Source organism: Xiphias gladius, chromosome 6 (assembly GCF_016859285.1).
Source record: "Xiphias gladius isolate SHS-SW01 ecotype Sanya breed wild chromosome 6, ASM1685928v1, whole genome shotgun sequence".
Classification (NCBI taxonomy): domain Eukaryota; kingdom Metazoa; phylum Chordata; class Actinopteri; order Istiophoriformes; family Xiphiidae; genus Xiphias; species Xiphias gladius.
In genome coordinates this window covers 18684959-18705003 of record NC_053405.1, presented here as the reverse complement: position 1 = coordinate 18705003, position 20045 = coordinate 18684959, and the positions used below count along the sequence as shown (strand labels likewise).

Genomic DNA, 20045 nt, shown 5'->3' with positions numbered 1-20045 from the left:
ATCAAATTTGACACATCTGGTTTTTTTTTTGTTGTTGTTGTTGTTTTTAAAAAATATATGTTTCTCAAAACTGCCTGAACATTATGAAAGTAAAACATTGAGCTGCTGGAGGTAGCTGCTGCTACCTCAAGTCTCATTTCTAAACTCTCATATGTCACAGTGTCAGTTCATCCAAGGTACAAAAACACATATTCTTTCTCTTACTGAAAAAACAGTCAATTTAGTACCCTATGTAGTCTATATGCCAGTAGTCTATATGTAAGCGTATCTCTGCATGTTATGTAATATATCAAGAATTACAGAGACAGTTTTCTTTCTGGAAAGGCATGTTACTGTTAAAAGTAATTTTTCAGTTATGTGAGCAACAAAATTTCAAAATTTCTCTATGGCTTGTATTGGCTTGGCAGCAGAAATCCCTCAAAGGGATGTCGCAGAAGCAATTTAAGGACCTTCAGTAATGTAGTAACAGGGATTCAAATATAGGGGTTCTGTTATCCATGATGTGGCCGAAAGTTGTGTTAGAAATCTATTATGTGTGCCTTGAGTTAGGAATTTTTTGTCAAACTGCTTTTCCCTAGGTTAAGAATCAGGCCTGAGGCTAAATATGCTTTGTAATTTGGGTATACTGCCTCAAACATGCTTTAGGTTAAATAAAATGAAATCTAAAAGGCAGAACATGACCTGATATTTTGTTATTCTTGCAGGGCACTCTCCCCATACCTAATAATACAGACAGGTGACATAAAAGGAAAACCCAACATAAAGTGTCTTAGTACGATGTTGGGCCACCACGAGCTGTCAGAACAGCTTCAATGCGCCTTGGCATTGATTCTACAAGTCTCTGAACTCTACTGGAGGGATGGACACAGATTCTTCCAGAAGACATTCCCTCATTTGGTGTTTTGACGATGGTGGTGGAGAGTTCTGTCTAACACATCGGTCCAAAATCTCCCATTGGTGTTCAACTAGGTTAAGATCTGGTGACCACGAAGGCCAAAGCATATGATACGATGATCATTTTCATATTCATCAAACCAGTCAGGGGACCCCTCGTGCCATATGGATGGGAGCACTGTCATCCTGGAAGAGACCACTCCCATCAGGATAGAAATGATTCATTGTAGGATAAAGGTGATTACTCAGAAAAACTTTGTATTGATTTGCAGTGACTCTTCCCTCTAAGGGGACAAGTGGACCCAAACCATGCCAGCAAAATGCCCCCCCCACAGCATAACAGAGCCACTGGATCCCCTCACAGTAGGGGTCAAGCATTCAGGCCTGTACTGTTGTCTCAGTGTACGCCACAGTAGTTTCACCAGTTTCAAGTCCTGTTTGTTTTTATGATGAGAAGGTTAGCAAATTTCATTTCCCAAAGCTGCGGGCCAACAATATAGCTCTAAAACCGGAATTAAAACCAAAAAATACTCTCTGTGATGAGGTTATTAAAGCTTCCACTTTAAGCTCTCTTTTGAGTAGAGAGAAAGCATCACTTCAATCAACATATCAGTCCCATCAAACAGGAGGTAGGTAATTTTTTTTTTGGAAAAGGAATTCCAGTGTATCATGTTGTTAATTACATCAAATGTCTGTACACTCAGTCACTTTGTCACTGCAAAACTGAAATTAATCATTTGAAAGACCAAAGTAACCTACATTAATGCACATACTAATCCTATATTTGTTTTCTACTTTCCATTTAACAGCAATGAATGACTCTTTGAACGACAGCCAATATGTCATTGACTATGACGATGAAGTTTGTGAAAAAGGGGAGCTGGTCAAATTCGGATCCATTGCCGTTCCTGTTTTCTTCTCTGTTGTGATCATACTGAGCCTCACAGGAAACATTCTTGTCCTTGTAATCCTGGGTCTGTACGAAAATCTTAAGTCTCTCACCAACATTTTCATCCTCAACCTGGCCATCTCTGACCTCGTCTTCACCACGGGTCTCCCCTTCTGGGCAATTTACCACATCTGGGGATGGTTGTTTTCAGAGATTCTCTGCAAAATTGTGACTTTTGTCTTCTTCACCGGGTTTTACAGTAGCATCCTCTTCCTGACCATCATGACCATCTACAGGTATCTAGCCGTGGTCCACCCTCTCTCTGATCTGAGCACACAAAAACTCAGCAGCTGCGTTTTTCTGTCGTTCCTAATGTGGATAATCAGCATTGGAGCAGCCCTGCCCTCCCTGCTCTACAGCTCTATCGTCTTGATCCCGCACATTGACGGACACTCCCTTGGCTGTGAATACAAAGCCACTCTGTGGAAAAGCATTGCTATCTCCCAACAGAATATTTTCTTCTTGGTTGCTTTTGTGGTGATGGGTTACTGCTACATCCGAATACTGGGAAGAATCACAAGAACAAGATCCCACACAAAGAACAGAGCCGTTAAGTTAGTCTTCTGTATCGTGGCTGTGTTCTTCATCGGCTGGGTGCCATACAATGTGGTCATCTTTCTGAGGACGTTGGCTGAAAATTTGGTTGAACCATTCGATGACTGTAAAGCAAGCATCCAGCTTGATTATGTGTTCTATGTGTGCAGGCTCATTGCTTTCTCCCACTGCTGCCTGAACCCTGTCTTTTATGCATTTGTTGGTGTGAAGTTTAGGAATCATTTGAAGTCACTGCTGCATCGGATCTTCAGTCGGCAAAGTCCAGTTGTGGAACAGCAGGTTAGAATGCAAAACCTCATCTCACACGGATCAATGTACTAGTTGCTGTTTGAGTGTATCATTTCCTTTGATTTACTTGTGACTCACTGGATTTGGTCAAATCCACTTGGCTCGTGTGCCGCAGTCTGTAGCACACTCAAAATTCAAATCTGCCTTTTCCTGTTTATAGCTGCATCGGTGTGTCTGTGTTAAGCCTTTGTCATAACATGTACCTTGTACGGGATGCGACTTCAGTTGTTACATAAGGTTATTTACTGGTAGCTGCAAAAGAAGTTGTGTTTTTCATGGGCATGTAAAAAAGATGAATGTAGTGAAAGTAGAGCTAAACTAGCAAATATCCTCACAGTGTCTATGATGTTTAATTGGAATTATACATGAATTTTCACTTATCACTGTAATTATTGTTTTTGCTGTAATTTTTTTCTTTTTTTTCCTGTAAGCCAAATTAAATGTCCATAAACAACTAATGTATATTCCCAACAATCTGCATAGATTTGTATCTTTTAAAGAGAAATACACTTTTTTCATATTAAATCTTTCTGTGAACAAGAGCGATGTGGACAGCCCGATAGATAACAGGTTCTACGTATAACATAAACTTTAACATATTAAAAAAATAACAAAAAAATAATTTAATATACAGTGAACTCTTAGTAGGATTACGTCAGACCTGCTCATCCTTGTGCTGGTTTTGGGCAACAGACCCTCTTCAGGTGTCATGGCACGAAGCATTGCTGGTTTGCCATTCAAACACAGCCTTTGCCACACACTTCAATCTGGACACACCCTTTGCACAGACGTTGCACTGCCCCCATTGATCTGAGTGATCATTATTATGCTTACATGTGGCTTTGCTGAATTATTATTACCAGTATTAGCATTAATAAGATTTCAAAAGGGCCAAAAAAGATCATACTGATATAATACTGTCAACTTTTATAAATTGGAATAAGTTTACATTATGCTATGGCCCTATACATAGCCTCGTGTTTTACTGCAAAAGAAAGACCGATGATGCTTTCAAATGGGTCATACTGCAAAATACAGCTAAAATCTACAGCTAAAATACCAAAACGTATGTTCATGAAGAAGCAGTTTTCTCTGTTTCATTGTGGATTGATTTTGCATTGAGTGTGTAGTGCTATCCGCAGTGCTGGATTACACCCCAAAGGATGTGTGCCTATATCAACATAAACACCTTTCATTTAGTTATTTATTTTTAACTCTGAGTGATATTTATACTCATGATTTGGCTGAGTCACATTTGGCTCACACAGCAACAATATATTAATTTAGCTTTGTTTTTTTCTTAGTGTCTCATTTCTGTGTTGACTGTAGGACTGATATGGACGTAGGCACACACAGACAGACTTTCCAAAAAAAATCAGTGATGACATTTCCTTTGAGAACTGTCATGAAAGTTCTCTACAGAAAGAGTGGAGCAAATAAGGAAACTGCTGTTGGGAAACCAACAAACTATGAGAATAATCTGAGATATACAGTAGGTCTGATTAGAGATAAAGGGAAAGTGTATTTTGTTTACCACTTCACTTGTGCACGCGGGCAGAGCTGTGCACTTGGATTGCCTTCTCTGACTTCTTTATTCGGTCCGCTGAATTGTTCCAGTGTGCTCTGGCACACGTCACATACCTAGCTGTCCTGGAAGGAGGAGCCCTTTCTGACTTTAATCCAAGAGTGTTTACAGCTGCACTGGGTGAACAGTAAGGGAAATTTAGCTCTTTCTAATGAGTAACAGGCATTTAACAATCATTCAACTGATTACACAAAATAAAACATGAAGACAGGCAGAGTTTGGTATGATTCTATAGATTTACTGTAAAATTCAGCATAATACGGTAAAACCAAGGGTGGTTCTTGAACACAGACACTGAATCTGAGATAAACCCTTTTCTACCCTCATATACCTTGGTGCTTCTTCCCTTGGGTGTGTCAAACATTCCCTAGGGTGGGGCTTAATTTAAGGATCATTTGACCTATTTCTCATAGTTGAGGATTTTCTACTATTAGGTTGCAAACTTTTGTGATTCTTGGCCCCCTGCCATATTTCATCTTGTCATCCAAGACATTCAAACATAACAGTGTCTTCCCATGGACTGACCCCAAAAATAAAATTTAAGCATGTCTCGTTCAGCGTTCCACCTGTTCCACCAGTTTGAAGGTAACAAAGTCATGAGGGTACTCTACAGACACAGAATACAAAATAAAATATACCGCAGCCCCTAAAGCTGTAACACTTTCAACTTGATTACTCTGTCATCTAAATCCAATGTGCTGCAGTAGAGAGAGCACTAACTGAAAAATGTATTTGCATATTTACAGTAAGAAACTAAAAAGATACTTATGTTTGCAGTTCCTCAGCTGGTTATCACTGTAACAGTGTTTCAGGCTAAGTTTATTAATCTTCAGTGACTGCACGTTGATGAAGAAGGCTGAAAAAGACATGTTTACATTTGGTTTATGTCATTTACAGATGGCATTGCACATTTGTTTTACAGATGTGGATGTGGATTTTGATTGGCCTTAACTGCATCACAGAGGTGCATGGGTTTGCAGATGCTCCCTTCTTACAGTCGTATGAATCATTGTCACCTGAGTATAAGAACAGAAGAGGGCAAATTTATGGCAGGAGCAGAGCTAGACATGACTGTCAGGTTACTTTTAAAGTATTTGTACACTTTGATTGACCTCCAAAAATCAAAGACAAAACAGAGCTGCTCCAGTTTTGCTTTATGTTACAATACAGAGCAAAAGGATTAACATCTGTTATTGTCTGATATGTTTGAAATTCTTGGAACGAGTGGATGTGGATGTCACTTGACCTACTCAACCGAGCACTTCTGCAAGTACTGAGCCACGAACTAAAACTACAGCGAAGTCAAGCACTACGATAAGCACAACAAGCACTCCAAAGCTGTACTTCTCATCCTGCATCCTTGCGTTATCAATTGAACTGCAGAGACACTGCTGCTCAAGGCCAAGAAATATTCCAGTACATAACTCCCTGTAAAGCTGCAACTTGACTTTTCTACATTACAACTTTTATACAGATTAAACAAATGAGATATAACATGTTAAGTAGTGAGCATTAGAGATGCTACTAGGCAGACGTCAGGCTGGTTGATCCCCCATTTTCCCCAATATATTTACAGGACAGAAATCATCACATGTAACTCTTGGTAAGAATGCAAATAAGCACATTTCCCAACATGTCGAACTATTGCTTTACATCAACAGAGACAGGCTAAGCAATGTCACAGCTCTCACTATCTCTTCAGATAGTTGACATTGCCTGCTCATTGCTCTGATTTCTTTTCCAAATCTATTTCACACAGTTGCCGTCATCTTTATTGTTGTTTTGAGGATTGATGACTGCAGGCAGAGCATGACAGAGTCTTGGCTTCTGAAAGTGATCGTCGCTTACACAGTGTGGGTTTTTCTGTTCGCAGTCTTGGTTTTCATATTCAGTACTCACAGACAAACAAGACTGAGAAAAAGCAAAACAGGTGAATGATTTGTAGTATTCTGCTTCTAGAATATAATATTATGGATGAAATACAGTATGGCTTCTTAAAAAGAAAAAATAATATTGGTCATTTTTTTCTTTTACAAGGAGCTCAAAAAGTAGTGAGAAAGTAAAAGTAGTGAGAAAAGGAGGCAACAGAGAAAAAAAAGACGAGATCCTGTCCACATCGTGAAAATATAACATGTTTTGATTTAAACATTTTGTATTGTCATGACAACTATTTGTAACATCTGGCATTACAGTAAAAATACAATTTCATGCCTGTTTCTCACCAAGGCCTGTCTGAATTTCTGAAGAAGCTGAGTGCAGCCGAAGTGACCGATACTGCTGTTTCAGTGATCGTCATCGTTGGAGCCATATCATTCACTATAGTCGTTATGTATCTCCAGTTATCACTGAGGGGAGGGATGTTTCAGTGGTATGGTCATGTCCTTAACTGTGTGGATTTCCTGTGACTACTTCATAATAAAAGTCAACTTTGGTTTTGCCAGTTAAATGGTTTTAATGTGAAGCTGAGCAGCAGGAAATGTTTGGTTTGCATTAGTAGTAACTTAATACAGCATTTTTTCCCGGAAATGTCGCAATGTCGCTACAGACACCCAGTTCGTAATACTGCAAATATATAAATATTGCAATACTTCATCAGTGGGCCATGGGCTCAATCACCATTGTGTTGCCTCATTCGGCGATAGATAGTGACTTAACAGACATTTATTTAAATGGAAATCTTTGAGATTGCCACTTTAAGGTCTTGGAATGCAGTAGGTGGAGGCCACAGAGATGTTTTCCACGTAGGAACAAGTATTTATACACTGTAACTTTAAAAATAATTTGGCCCTTTATTCACAGTCATGTTGTTATTTTTCTCTTCAGTACTGACTTATACCTCATAACTGGAACTTCATAAGTTCCTTGTTTCTAGGCTGGATGCTGTACACTTCGGATGCTGTTAAAGGACCAGTGTGTGGGATTTAGTGGCATCTAGCAGTGAGGTTGCAGATTGCAACCAACTAAATACCCCTCCCCTCCAAAGTGTGAAGGAGAACCTACAGTGGCCCACAGGCAACGTTAAAACACTAAAGTTCCCTCCCTAGAGCCAGTGTTTGGTTTGTCCGTTCTGGGCTACTATAGAAACATGGGGGTTGCAACATGGTGGGCTCCATGGAAGAGGGCCCACTCCCTTTGTAGATATGAAGGGCTCATTCTAAACTAATGAAAACAACGAGTCTGAGTTTCTGGTAATTATACACTAATGGAAACATAATTATGAATATCATATTCCATTTCTGCCAATAGATCCCCCTAAATCCTACGCACTGCTCCTTTAAGATGTATTAGCTTTCCCTTCACTATCATTTTATCATTACTCATCAACAAAAGCACGGTTGGCTATGTGACACACAGAAAAGCCCAAATGCCCTCCAATTGTGTGTTATAATCTCCTTTGTCACAAGTTCCCTACAACTGTTCCTGAAACTAAACACGCAAATAGAGACTATGGACAACTGTGCGTTAGACAATTAACTCTTTTGGGTATCAAAATAATCTTTATTGAAAATATCCAGGTCTTCATATTAGCAAAACAATATTCATCTCAGAATAACAACGTAAGAGGAATGAGTGATATCAAGGAAGAACATTTTATAATTCAAATTTGCAGACATTAGAAAAATCTATCAGGAAGAAAGCTTGTTTGAGTTCTGACATCATTGTCAAGATACAGTATCAAATGACCAATGAGTGTTTTGGTGCTTTTCAAACAGTCTAATCTTCTCCATATGAGTGTTTAAGGCACATTTTGTGATCATTTTTAGTCAAATATATTTGTACAAATTCAAATCATTTAATGAGAACCTGCATTTTATGTTGACAGCATTGCAAGTACATTTCAGTGGGGAGAACAACAAACTTTTTGTAACCAAGATATATATGTATATCTATATATATATAAAAATATATTTCTATATCTAAATCTATATAGATATATATATATATACACACACACACACATACATATACAGATAAATATCTATATCTATATAGATATATAGATATCTCTATAGATGTGTGTATACACACACACACACACACACACACACACACACACACACACACACTTTTTATATTTTTATATTTAGCTATCAAAAAATATTCCAATCTAGGAAAAAGACATCACCAAACATATAAACATTCACAAAAAACAAAGAATATAAAATATGTATCTTATTAAAAGCCAGTACTCTTGGTAAGATGGCTAGTGAACAACATTTTTAGTGCAAAACCAAACAAACTGTGTGCACAAAATAATTAAATTAAGTGACACACATCTCCATGGGGGCATTAAACAGAAAAATAAAGTCAGCCATCAATTGTCTCTGAGATTTGACTTAGAAAGATACAAGAATTGTGGATTTCGACAAAAAATTAAACATTTTTTTGATAGTTCCAAAGAAGGACCCAGTGTAGTCCAGGCTGGTCATTCACCAGAAACTCCTCTTAGATTGCAAATGTCCATTAAAAAGCAGTTGAACAAAGTGGTCTCTATCTTGTAAATGTTGTATGTTAAATCTGCATAAGAATATGCATTGAATACCCTTCTTTGGAAGTGTAATAATGTTGCAACACCATTGCCTGTACATGTACAGGTATTTAAAAACTGTGTTGAACATCTTGTAAGCAGGTCAACTGAATCAGACATTGGACTGCAGCCTGAGTACAATCTCATCTCTGACAGTGAGAGATTAATACCACTTTCAAAAATTTTAAATCAAGTCAATATGTGAAATATCACAGCACAGATGTTATATTTCCATATTACTTCTCTGTTTCATAGCTCCTGCACAGTAGCAAGAAGCATCAGGCTGGTCCAAAGTAGTAGCTTCTCTGGGATGCCAGCTTGTTTCATCAGCATCCTTTCTCCTCCACTTCCTCCTCAGACACCACAGGCAAGATCAGGTGGGAGATGCGGCTCCACAGTCCACTGTACTTGTCAGTGTCCATTTCATTGAAGGAAGTTTGGCTGCTGGAGCCCACCAGCCTCTCCTTAACATAGTCTTGCACCATCTCCTCCACATCCTTCAGACAACCACTGCTGATCTCATCTTGAGGCAGTAGCACAGTAAACAACAAGAAGACCTGCTTGTATGCGGCGCTCTCGTGGTCACAGTAGCGATAAAAAATAAGGGTAGAGCCTGGAGGCAGCTCCTCGAGGCGATGAATGACTGCCACAGGTTTACCACCTTCAAAGGCTGCCTTCAGCTGGTTATCAATGTCCAGCTTCACTTCATCGCTATCCTGGCTGGCTTTGCTCGCTCCATCGATGTGGAGAACGGAGGCATTGAGGGCAGACGAGAAGGAGGAGGCCAGTCCCTCAGCCAGGCAGTGCAGCGTCCTCTCAGCCCTGCGGCCAGCAGTGAAGATCAGACTCACTGGCGCTGTGGGCTGGGCTGTTTTGAGGTGCCTTTCCAGGTGTATCTTGCTCCTCTTCCACAACTCGGGCCGCTGACTGGGGAACTGAGCCTCAAGAATAGACAATTGATTTGCAAACATTTCCGGCTTCACAGCCCTGGATAAATGCCTTCCAAGATCTGCGACCCTTTGGACCACAGGGATTTTGTTGTATGCCAGCAATGCAGCGGAACTGAGCAGCGCCAAGAGAACCAAAGACCATAAATACCACATGAATCCTGAAAAGAAAAAAATTCAAATGTAGTATAGCAAATAATATAGCGCAAGTATCTTTGGGTATGAAAATAATTTACAAGAATATCCAGAGCAGTTTTCTCAAGACTTTATATTTCAGTTGAAGGTGCAATACCTTGTTTCTTGTGCTGGACCGTTCTTTTTTTAATTGGAATGTTATTCAAACGTTCTGTTGTGCATTTCTCTGAGGCTGGATCCTTTTGGATAAGGTGGTTAACTCTGCGTATGGCTAAAGATGAGGAAGAATTTATTAGTGTAGAAATCTGATCATTTTTAGATATGTAAAAACCCATTGAATGGGTGCCCAGTGCAATTTTCTTGAGTAAAATCTGGCTGAATAAAAGTGTCTATAATACCAGCGCCCTTGGCTTTGGTCTCCATCGTCTTCCTGTACTCAGCCATGCTGGTGATCTTGGGGATCAGCACATCATGTCTGTTTGGTGGTGGTCTGCTTTGCATGGCAGACTTGGTGGGGGCTGCAGGTCCTTTGGTTGATGGTTTTACTGAAAACAAACAAACGAGATTAGGACAACTGTATTAGCCTCTCTTAATGTTATGATTCCCATGTAGAATGAATTTACAGCATTTGCCTACCTCTATTGGTTTTAATCCATTCTGCATCTTCATTTACACCGTGACTGGATCGGCAGCGTTCATGGAGCACTACACGAGGGAATAAATTCACATCTCCAATGGCGTCTGCTTTAAACAGAGGGAAAACATTAGTTTAAATAAAACCACTAAACTACCTTTGGTTAGATCCTATGCTGTTGAGTCCTGTGACAATAAAGGAAAACAGTTTTCAAACTATGTAAAATGTATAGTGGCCAGAAACCAGAGTACACCTGGAAAATAAGATGCCATGTTTGTTATTTGATAGCACCTGGAAGCATTAGCAGACACATTAAAAACACACACAAAAAAATGACTTGTCAAATACAACTGTGGTAGTGTCATTGATCTGCCACATATAATCAATAGGTGGTGAGGCCTAATACAATTCTATAAATATAATACTCTATAAATATAAAGAAAAATCTCTAAGTATGACATGTAACCTTTTTATTAGTCATTTATCAAGCAAAAAAGCAAAATATTCGCTGATTGCAGCTTCTCAAATCTGATAGTTTTATTTCATTGTATATTAGATAAATGTGTAATGATTTTTGACATTTATCAAGCAATTAATCAAAAAATGATGTATGACTTAATTGTAATTAAAAGCCCTAACCTCGGCATATTTTGGGTGGATGACTGCCATGAGAGGAATCCTGCCTCTCCATATCCATTTCCTGGTTTTGATCGCTCTCCATATCTTCAGCTGACTCCTGGACATCCATCTCATTCTCATCACCACTGCCGCCTTCTGCCCTCTCGGTGTCCAGCCGGATCTTCTTGCTAGGGCCCTCTGCGAAGTGGGAAATAAAAAGACACAGTTGCTCGCATCGCCCCGAACAGAGCACACGGAGGGTTAACTGTCGTTGTAATTAGGGCAAATACTGTTCACTGGAGCATCCCACCTTCATCCTCCGAGCCATTCTCCTTATGTCTGGAACCATTAACAGCTGCAACAGGAGCTCGGTTTTCTGCGCCCTTTTTGATCCTCTTCAGAGGACCCCTGGGGGTCGGCTCGATACTCAGTACTAAAGAAGGAATAAGAGGAAATGACTGTAGTGCGTGAGTGTCCTCAACCACTGCTGGCTAAATAAAATGCCGAAGAACTCCAAGCCGTCAAAGTCTGCACTGATAAAGTCAGCTGACTTAATCTAAGCAGAAATTCGAGGGATTTGTTATCAACTGTGTGTGAGCTAAAGTCAGCTAGCTCCGAGGGTTAAGGCTAAGTTAACAAACGACCGTAACACTCATGTGCTCACCTTTAACGGACGTCTGCCTTGTCGATCGTCTCAGAGGACGAGACACTTTACTTTCAGAGACCTTGGAATCCATTTATGATTGCACCTCGACCGAGCGATACCAAAAACATAAGTTAAATAATACGACGAGTAACAGCATCTCCTGTGATTATTAAAGGAAACATTTTGTGACCTGACGCCGCCGATATCCGGAAATTATCTCCATGGAAACACGGGGCACGACTGAACGTTCCGCTCGTGTGTTGGGAGCTCTGTCGGTGCGACACAAGAACCCAGAAAAGATGAGGAAACGTAACGTGGGACGTTTTCCACGGCCATGTGATCCACACAAGAATCTGATAAGAATCTCACTATAAACAGAGGAACCTCTGTCTGTCTGCCTCCCTGTATATTGATTTTCTCGACGACCGTTCGTCCGATCGACTTCAAACTTGGCGGGTGTACTGCTGAGGACCAAAGGAAGTGAAGATTATTAGATGAGCACTTCCCGAGAAAATCGACAGGGAAGAGATTCCTCCATTTATTTTAAACTACACTTGCTTTTACCATGGTACTAAAGAAGTACTAAAGAAGGATAAGAAACAAATGACTGTAGTGTGTGAGTGCCCTCAACCACAGCTGACTAAATAAAATGCCGAAGAACTCCAAGCCGTCAAAGTCTACACTCATAAAGTAAGCTAACGTTAGTCAAAGCAGAAATTCAAGGGATTTTGTTTTTTTTAACTATGCGTGAGCTAAAGTCAGCTAGCTCCGGGGCTAAGGCTAATTTAACAAACTATCATTACACTCATGTGCTCACCTTTAACGGACGTCTGCCTTGTCGATCGTCTCACGGGGCGAGAAACCTTATTTTCAGAATCCTTGGAATCCATTTATGATTTCAACTCGACCGAACGATACCAAAAACACAAGTTAAATAATACGACGAGAAACAGCATCTCATGTGATTTTTAAGGGAGACATTTTGTGTCCGCACACCGTCTATGTCCGGAAATTATCTCAATTGAAACAAGGGCACGACTGAACGTTCCGCCTGTGTGTTGGTCCTCTGTTGGTGCTACACACGGACCCAGAAATAAGATAAGAAAACGTTACATAGGTCATTTTCCACGACGATGTGATCAAGGGCACGTCTGGTAAGAATAGGATATTGAAAGTAACCACTTATCAATGGGTTAATAAAGTTAAACCAGGGCTATTCTTACAGACGAATGACATGTATTGCTTTGCACTGGTGGCAAGGTTTGCTAAATTGGCTGTCAGTTAACCCGCTAGCTAGGTAGCTAACCAATAGTTCACACATTATGGATGCTATTATTTTGGTTACCGGTGAGCCGTTTTTCTCTCAAACTAATGTTAGTTAACCACTTTCTTCTTCCATGTACTTACTGTCTGCTCACACAGCAAATTCAGTTGTAAGTTAGCCCCAGAATATTCTTTAGCACCCCCCCCCGAAACATCAAAACAGAAAACTAAGTAATTTCGGTTTTGAGCATTAATTGTTTTACATGTTTGCAACCTTGCATGTTTGTCTTTCTCAAATGACTGTTAGTTGAAAACTCGAAATTTTAGATTATTTTAAATAGTAATCGAAGATTATCTTTCAGCCTGTCGCTGATGACAGGTACATAAGCAGTTTTGCAACATCAATTTGGACTGTCACGACATGTCCCGAGATTCAGTGCAAAACTAAGAAATACTTGGGGCTGTTACATCAAATGTTACATTTGTTTTATGCAGCTTTGAACCATCCAGTGAACCATTGAAGTAAGTGAAGTGCCCCTATTGCAAGAAATGGCAGAGCGAGAAACAGAAGTCAGCCACCAGCACAAAGCAGGCACTGAAACAGGTATCACTTCTATTGGATTAGTATACTTACAAAACATTTACAGCAGTGGTTTAAATTTATTAATTTTTTTTGTTACAGATATCAGTGTAGACAAAACACAGTACATAAAGTTGGTCCACGTCTCACAGGAGTACAAACAGGAGAAGGCTAATATTGCTCTGGATGTAAAGCAGCAAGGTAAAAATATTCAAGCAAGGTCATTTGTAAACCAGTCAGTGTGTCTTTACCAAATGTGTTTCTGCATATACTGTTCTAATCAAATATGGCGTCTGTCTCACCTAACAAAATTTAGCTTGCACATATGTATCCACAGACAGCGAGAGTAAAAACAACATTGGTGAAACCACGGAGCAGCCTGATGGTAAAAGTAATAGTATAATATCAGTGTTTGATTTCCATCATATAGTCTTTCGCAAAGAACATTCATCAGCAACAACAAAATCCAAAGTGAATTTCTTCAGTGATTTAAAGGTTGTGTTGATATTTCGTTTGCTCCTGCATAAGAATGTGTTCATGTATAGGTAAATGTGACACAGGTTGTCTTGTCTCTGTACTTTACCCAGATTGTTTTACATTTTGCTGTCCTCCCACAGTAGTGTGCTAGTCTTGTTAACCATTTTTCAATGTGTCACCCATAATTACCCTAAACTTTTTGTAACTGGTTTTGCTAGGCAAAAGGTATGTTGAAAAATCAAATCTTTCTGTCTATATATCAAATCTGGAATAGAAATTAAAACAGTTTTCATGGAAATTGAAAATTAAGATGAGTTCAGTCAGGCTATAACTTAAATGACACTTGATCACCTGTTTTTGTTACAGACTGTGATTCAGCTAAAGAGAAGGGGGTGCCTCTTACAGAAGAATCTTTTCCACATGAGGACAGCACCCCTTCTCAGGCTGATGACGGAAGTCATGGGGATTACAACAGAAAGACGCCGAAAAGCGAGGGGCAAACCAAGAAGGCTGACATTTCCAGTGAGTGTTACCATCAAAGTGCTATGACAAGTGATTCAGTTGTTATTAACAGTTTTTAAAGAGCCAGGGTAGTTCATTTAACTCACTTTGGAAAAGCTGTGTAAGGGCTCTAACCAGTGTGATTTGTCTCAATTGTAAGTAATCAAAAAATGTTGTAACTGCAGTTTTCTACGCAGTGTTCGTGGTGTGAACACTTTGTACAATGAGTGCAGAGCTTTACCGACTGCAAACGGTTAACATCAACATTTACACTTTTGACAGTTAATATCTGCTAAACTTTAGACAATGAAAATGCATTTTTGAATTCAAGGTTTCCTTTTGGAAATTTGTTGGAGTTGTAAGAATTGTGTGGATGTTTGCAGAGGCAAAATTACAGCATTCATTTGCCTTAATCACTGCAGTGTCTATGAACTCCTCAGCTTGCTACTGCAGTCTCGTTTACCACCATCGAACACATATCCATCAATTCATCACACATGTCCTGTAATTGGTTGTGATTAAACAAATGTCTCTTTAGTCACAAAATATTGGCATTTGCCTGGAGTGCTGTATTCAGTAGCTATTTGACAGTGTTTATGGTCATGCCTACAGAAAGTATTCAGACTCCTACACTTTTCTCACATTTTGTGAGGTTGCAGCCTTATGCTCAAATCATTTAAATTCATTTTTCCCCTCATTAATCTACACTCAATACCCCATACTGACAAAGCAAAAACAGAATTGTAGAATTTTCTGTGAAAACTTTAAAAATGAAAAGGAAGTAAAAATTGAAATATCACATTGACATAAGTATTCAGTCTTTTACTTAGTACTTAGTAACAGCCTTGAGTCTTCTTGGGTGTGACACAACAAGCTTTGGATCTGGGGATTTTCTGCCATTCTTCTCCGCAGATCCTCTCAAGCTCTGTCAGGTTGGATGGGGACCGTCGGTGGACAGCCATTTTCAGGTCTCTCCAGAGATGTTTCAATGGTTTCAAGGCAGGGGTCCGGCTGGGCCACTAAAAGACATTCACAGACTTGTCCCTAAGCCATTCCTGCGCTGTCTTGGCCGTGCACTCAGGGTCATTGTCATGTTGGAAGGTGAACCTTCAGCCAAGTGTGAGGTCCTGAGCACTCTGGACCACATTTTCATTAAGGATATCTCCTTACTTTGCTCTATTCAGCTTTGCCTCAACCCTGACAAGTCTCCCTGTTGCTGTTGCTGAAAAACACCCCCACAGCATGATGCTGCCACCACCATGCTTCACTGTTGGGATGGTATTGGGCAGGTGATGAGTGGTGACTGGTGCCTCCAGACATGTCACTTAGATATGAGGCCAAACAGTTCAATCTTAGTTTCATCAGACCATAGGATCTTGTTTCTCACAGACTGAGAGTCCTTAGGTGCTTTTTTTGCAAACTCCTTTCATGTGTGTTTCACTGAGGAGAGGCTTCCGTCTGGCCATTCTGCCATAAAGCCCAGATCAGTGGAGTGCTGCAGTGATGGTTGTCCTTCTGGAAGCTTCTTCCATCTCCACACAGGATCTCCTGAGCTCAGCCAGAATGGCCATCAGATTCAGGGTCAGCTCTTTTACGAAGGCCCTTCTCATCCGATTGCTCAGTTTGGCCAGGGGGCCAGCTCTAGGGAAGAATCCTGGTTGTTGCACTACTTCCATTGAAAAATTATGGAGGCAACTGTGCTCTTGGGAACCTTCAATGCAGTGTAGAGATTTTAGTGGCCTTCCCCAGATCTGTGCCTCGGCACAGTCCCGTCTCTGAGCTCTACAAGCAGTTTATTCGACCTCATGGCTTGGTTTTTGCTCCGATATGTATCGTCAGCAGTGAGTTCTTACTGTATACAGTATAGACAGAGCTAAATATCAAGTGCCATAAAAAAGGGTCTGAATACTTATGTTAATATATTTCAGTGCTGAGCTTCTGGTTGTTCCAATCTAACTCAACAGGCCGTGTTCACTGTTGGGAATCTAGTGAGGGATCATGCATGTGTAACTGGCGTGTCTGGGTTATTTTTTGTTTTTTGTTTTTTGTTAATTTCTAAATTTATCTTAATCTGGTTTTTTTCCCCACTGGTGCTTTACCTCCTGAAGACAGGGAGATAAAGGAGAACAAAACCTACCTAAAGACATCATCGCCAGAGGAAATCTCAGAGGAGGAAGAGAATAAACAAATGAAACTGAGAAAAACTGTTGAAAACATCTGCATTACCACTCAGGAGACTACTGAACCCACAGTTCCAGAGATTACTGGAATTCTTGGAGGTAATTTTGTGACTTTTTCCTTATGTTTTATCTTCTCTTGTTTGTTTTTAGTTTTGTGATTATTACTGGCGAATCTCAGTGACTGCAATTTTAGATAAATAAATAATAATCTGTAACATTGTGTGTTATGCATTAATTGATACATATGATAATTAATTGATATAATGATAATCATAAATAATTTATGGATTACATTTACAGAGACCAACAAGCGTTTATCAGCCGAAGACCACACTGGAGATGAGAAAGAACCAGAAGCAGCCGCTTCAACAACCCCAAGTGACAGAGAGGATGACCAAGTAGATGGACCCAAAGCTAAACCTAATGAAGACGCAAACACTAAAGCTGGAGGGAGTGAGTCTGACTTTTTCTTTTTGAAATTTCAATTACTTTTACCTTTTTAACTTTCTGCTTTGGGTTGCTGAGCTTCTGGGTATTCCAATCTAACACATCAGTTGGTTGATACTGTTGGGAATCTAGTGAGGATCATGCATGTGCAGCTGGGGTGTCTGTTTTTTTTTTTGGTTTTTTTGTTTTTTGGTTTTGATTTTTTCTAAATTTATCTTAATCTGGTTTTTTCCCCACTGGTGCTTTACCTCCTGAAGACAGGGAGATACAGGAGAACACAACCTACCTAAAGACATCATCGCCAGAGGAAATCTCAGAGGAGGAAGAGAATAAACAAATGAAACTGAGAAAAACTGTTGAAAACATCTGCATTACCACTCAGGAGACTACTGAACCCACAGTTCCAGAGATTACTGGAATTCTTGGAGGTAATTTTGTGACTTTTTCCTTATGTTTTATCTTCTCTTGTTTGTTTTTAGTTTTGTGATTATTACTGGCGAATCTCAGTGACTGCAATTTTAGATAAATAAATAATAATCCGTAACATTGTGTGTTATGCATTAATTGATACATATGATAATTAATTGATATAATGATAATCATAAATAACTTATGGATTACATTTACAGAGACCAACAAGCGTTTATCAGCCGAAGACCACACTGGAGATGAGAAAGAACCAGAAGCAGCCGCTTCAACAACCCCGAGTGACAGAGAGGATGACCAAGTAGATGGACCCAAAGCTAAACCTAATGAAGACGCAAACACTAAAGCTGGAGGGAGTGAGTCTGACTTTTTCTTTTTGAAATTTCAATTACTTTTACCTTTTTAACTTTCTGCTTTGGGTTGCTGAGCTTCTGGGTATTCCAATCTAACACAACAGTTGGTTGATACTGGTGGGAAGCCAGTGAGGGATCATGCATGTGCAGCTGGGGTGTCTGTTTTTTTTTTTTTTTGGTTTTTCTTTGGAGGGAGGGGGGGTTGTTTTTTGGTTTTGATTTTTTTTTAAGTTTATGTTAATCTGTTCCCCCCCTAAAGACAGAGAGATACAGGAGAACACAACCTCCCTAAAGACATCATGGCCAGAGGAAATCTCAGAGGAGGAAGAGAATAAAGAAAAAATTAAACTGAGAAAAATTGTTGAAAACATCGGCTCTACCACTCAGGAGACTACTGAACCCACAGTTCCAGAGATTACTGGAATTCTTGGACGTAATTTTTTTTTTTTTACTTTTTCCTTATGTTTTATCTTCTCTTGTTTGTTTTTAGTGTTGTGATGATTACGGGCCAATCTCAGTGATTGCCATTAAAAATAAATTGTTCCCTAACAATGTGTGTTATGAATTACTTGATACACAATAATCATAATCATGAATAACTTATGAATTACTGTATAAAGTACTGGATAAGACAAAACATGTGCCTTCTCTCCATAGGAAGTGTAGGATGCCTGAAAGCAGTGGGTATGGTGGTGGTTGTTGCCATTCTGGTGCATCATCTCCTCCAGCCTGAGTCTCCACCTCCGAAAAACAATGTAGACGTCTTCCTCAGGCAAATGGAAAACCTGAAGATGCAGTTCCCTCACCAGCGTGCTGAGCTCTGGATTAGGAGCAGGATCCACCTGCAGAGGCACCTCCAGACGGCCCAGCCCACAGCGCCAGTGAGTCTCATCCTGACCGCTGGCCCCAGAGCCGAGAGGACACTGCACTGCCTGGCTCAAGGCCTGGCCTCCGCCTTCTCTTCTGCCCTCAACGGCTCGGTCCTCCACATCGATGGAGCCAACAAAGCCAGCGAGGACAGCGACCAGGTCAAACTGGATATCGACAGCAAGTTGCAAGGAGCTTTCGAGGGAGACAAACCCGTGGCTGTCATTCACCGCTTCGAGGAGCTCCCTCCAGGCTCCACGCTCATTTTCTATCGCTACTGTGACCATGAGAACGCTGCATATAAGAAGACTTTTCTGATCTTTACAGTGCTGCTGGGGCACGAAAAGGAGATTGATGCCAAGATGCCTTTGACTGATGTGGAGGAGATGGTGGACGACCACCTTCAGAAGAAGTTCATTACTCATGGCCACCCTGTATCTTTTGACAGGATGGACCTTGACAAGTACAGTGGACTCTGGAGCCGTATTTCTCACCTCATCCTTCCTGTGGCGACAGAGGAAAGGATAGAACATAAAGGGTGCTAGGGCACATAAATAATCACTCTTTGTTTGAACCTTCAGGCTAAGAACTAAACTACCGCCTTACATTGGTATCAGATCTCTCACTAGGCAACTCCAGTGATTCTGGGGCTAGCACGCTGGTTTTAAAGACCCAAAGTTTTCTTACTATATTGAGGCTCACTAAAGATGAAGGCATCCAGTAGAAGTAAGACATTTATAATAATTAAGCTATGGGGATATTAATAAAACTTCTGTGGACATCCATCATTAAAAAAATGTTTGACAGAAAGGTTGTGGCACTTAATTCTTTTAGTCCCTTGATCATGTAATTGCATACAAGATGCAAAATGAAAAGTGATTCAACTGGGGCATTGTGTGGATTTCACAGTATATGTACAGTTTTGATGGTAACTGCTGTAATATGTGTACATTTGAAAAGTAAATTAATGTAAGACTATTGTTCTTTTGTGGCTAATTATCAGAAAGGGTTACGTGACAGAAATGTTCTTTTGGTTTCACAACACAGGGTTCAGTTTTTGTTTTGTTTTTTATGACAATTTTGTTATGATTCTCAAACCCGCACGGCATCAGGTGCCTTAACTGAACATTTCATGTGCCATTTTCTAAACACGTCACAGTACTGGAGGACGT

At 40.1% G+C, this 20045-nt stretch overlaps 3 protein-coding genes across 6 annotated transcripts; 2 read left to right on the top strand and 1 right to left on the bottom strand.

The window, feature by feature from the left end:
* The first annotated feature begins 1476 nt into the window (after positions 1–1476).
* xcr1a.1 (chemokine (C motif) receptor 1a, duplicate 1) lies at positions 1477–3005 on the top strand. The gene is made up of 2 exons (XM_040129134.1): positions 1477–1523; positions 1704–3005. Exon 2 carries the CDS (start codon positions 1706–1708, stop codon positions 2717–2719), a length of 1014 nt encoding a protein of 337 aa, XP_039985068.1. The 5' UTR covers positions 1477–1523; positions 1704–1705; the 3' UTR covers positions 2720–3005.
* Positions 3006–8319: 5314 nt separating this feature from the next.
* Positions 8320–12817, bottom strand: LOC120791084 (torsin-1A-interacting protein 2-like). Of its 4 annotated transcripts, none has more exons than XM_040129236.1 (7): positions 12597–12817; positions 11444–11566; positions 11155–11331; positions 10518–10625; positions 10280–10426; positions 10039–10152; positions 8320–9907 (listed from the first exon to the last, which is right to left on the bottom strand). In XM_040129236.1, exons 1-7 carry the CDS (start codon positions 12667–12669, stop codon positions 9126–9128), a joined length of 1524 nt encoding a protein of 507 aa, XP_039985170.1. In that variant the 5' UTR covers positions 12670–12817; the 3' UTR covers positions 8320–9125. The 4 variants fall into 4 exon arrangements, with proteins under 4 accessions (XP_039985170.1, XP_039985172.1, XP_039985171.1 ...); XM_040129238.1 differs by having other exon boundaries at positions 10518–10622; XM_040129237.1 differs by lacking the exon at positions 12597–12817 and adding an exon at positions 11798–12401.
* Positions 12771–19683, top strand: LOC120790749 (torsin-1A-interacting protein 2-like). The gene is made up of 11 exons (XM_040128583.1): positions 12771–12933; positions 13538–13646; positions 13725–13823; positions 13960–14007; positions 14466–14621; positions 16691–16879; positions 17081–17233; positions 17485–17655; positions 17857–18009; positions 18266–18439; positions 18664–19683. The coding sequence occupies exons 2-11, from the start codon at positions 13592–13594 to the stop codon at positions 19416–19418; spliced, it is 1953 nt and encodes a 650-aa protein (XP_039984517.1). The 5' UTR covers positions 12771–12933; positions 13538–13591; the 3' UTR covers positions 19419–19683.
* Positions 19684–20045: the final 362 nt, after the last annotated feature.

Excerpts from the sequence above, each read along its gene's own strand:
- xcr1a.1 (XM_040129134.1), top strand. The coding sequence starts at position 1,706 with ATGAATGACTCTTTGAACGACAGCCAATATGTCATTGACTATGACGAT.
- LOC120791084 (XM_040129236.1), bottom strand. The coding sequence starts at position 12,669 with ATGGATTCCAAGGATTCTGAAAATAAGGTTTCTCGCCCCGTGAGACGA. Across the intron at positions 10,427-10,517 it reads ATGGATTAAAACCAATAGAG|TAAAACCATCAACCAAAGGA; the intron begins GTAGGCAAATGC and ends GTTTGTTTTCAG. Across the intron at positions 10,153-10,279 it reads GACCAAAGCCAAGGGCGCTG|CCATACGCAGAGTTAACCAC; the intron begins GTATTATAGACA and ends CCTCATCTTTAG.
- LOC120790749 (XM_040128583.1), top strand. The coding sequence starts at position 13,592 with ATGGCAGAGCGAGAAACAGAAGTCAGCCACCAGCACAAAGCAGGCACT. Across the intron at positions 13,824-13,959 it reads TCTGGATGTAAAGCAGCAAG|ACAGCGAGAGTAAAAACAAC; the intron begins GTAAAAATATTC and ends ATGTATCCACAG. Across the intron at positions 14,008-14,465 it reads AACCACGGAGCAGCCTGATG|ACTGTGATTCAGCTAAAGAG; the intron begins GTAAAAGTAATA and ends TTTTTGTTACAG.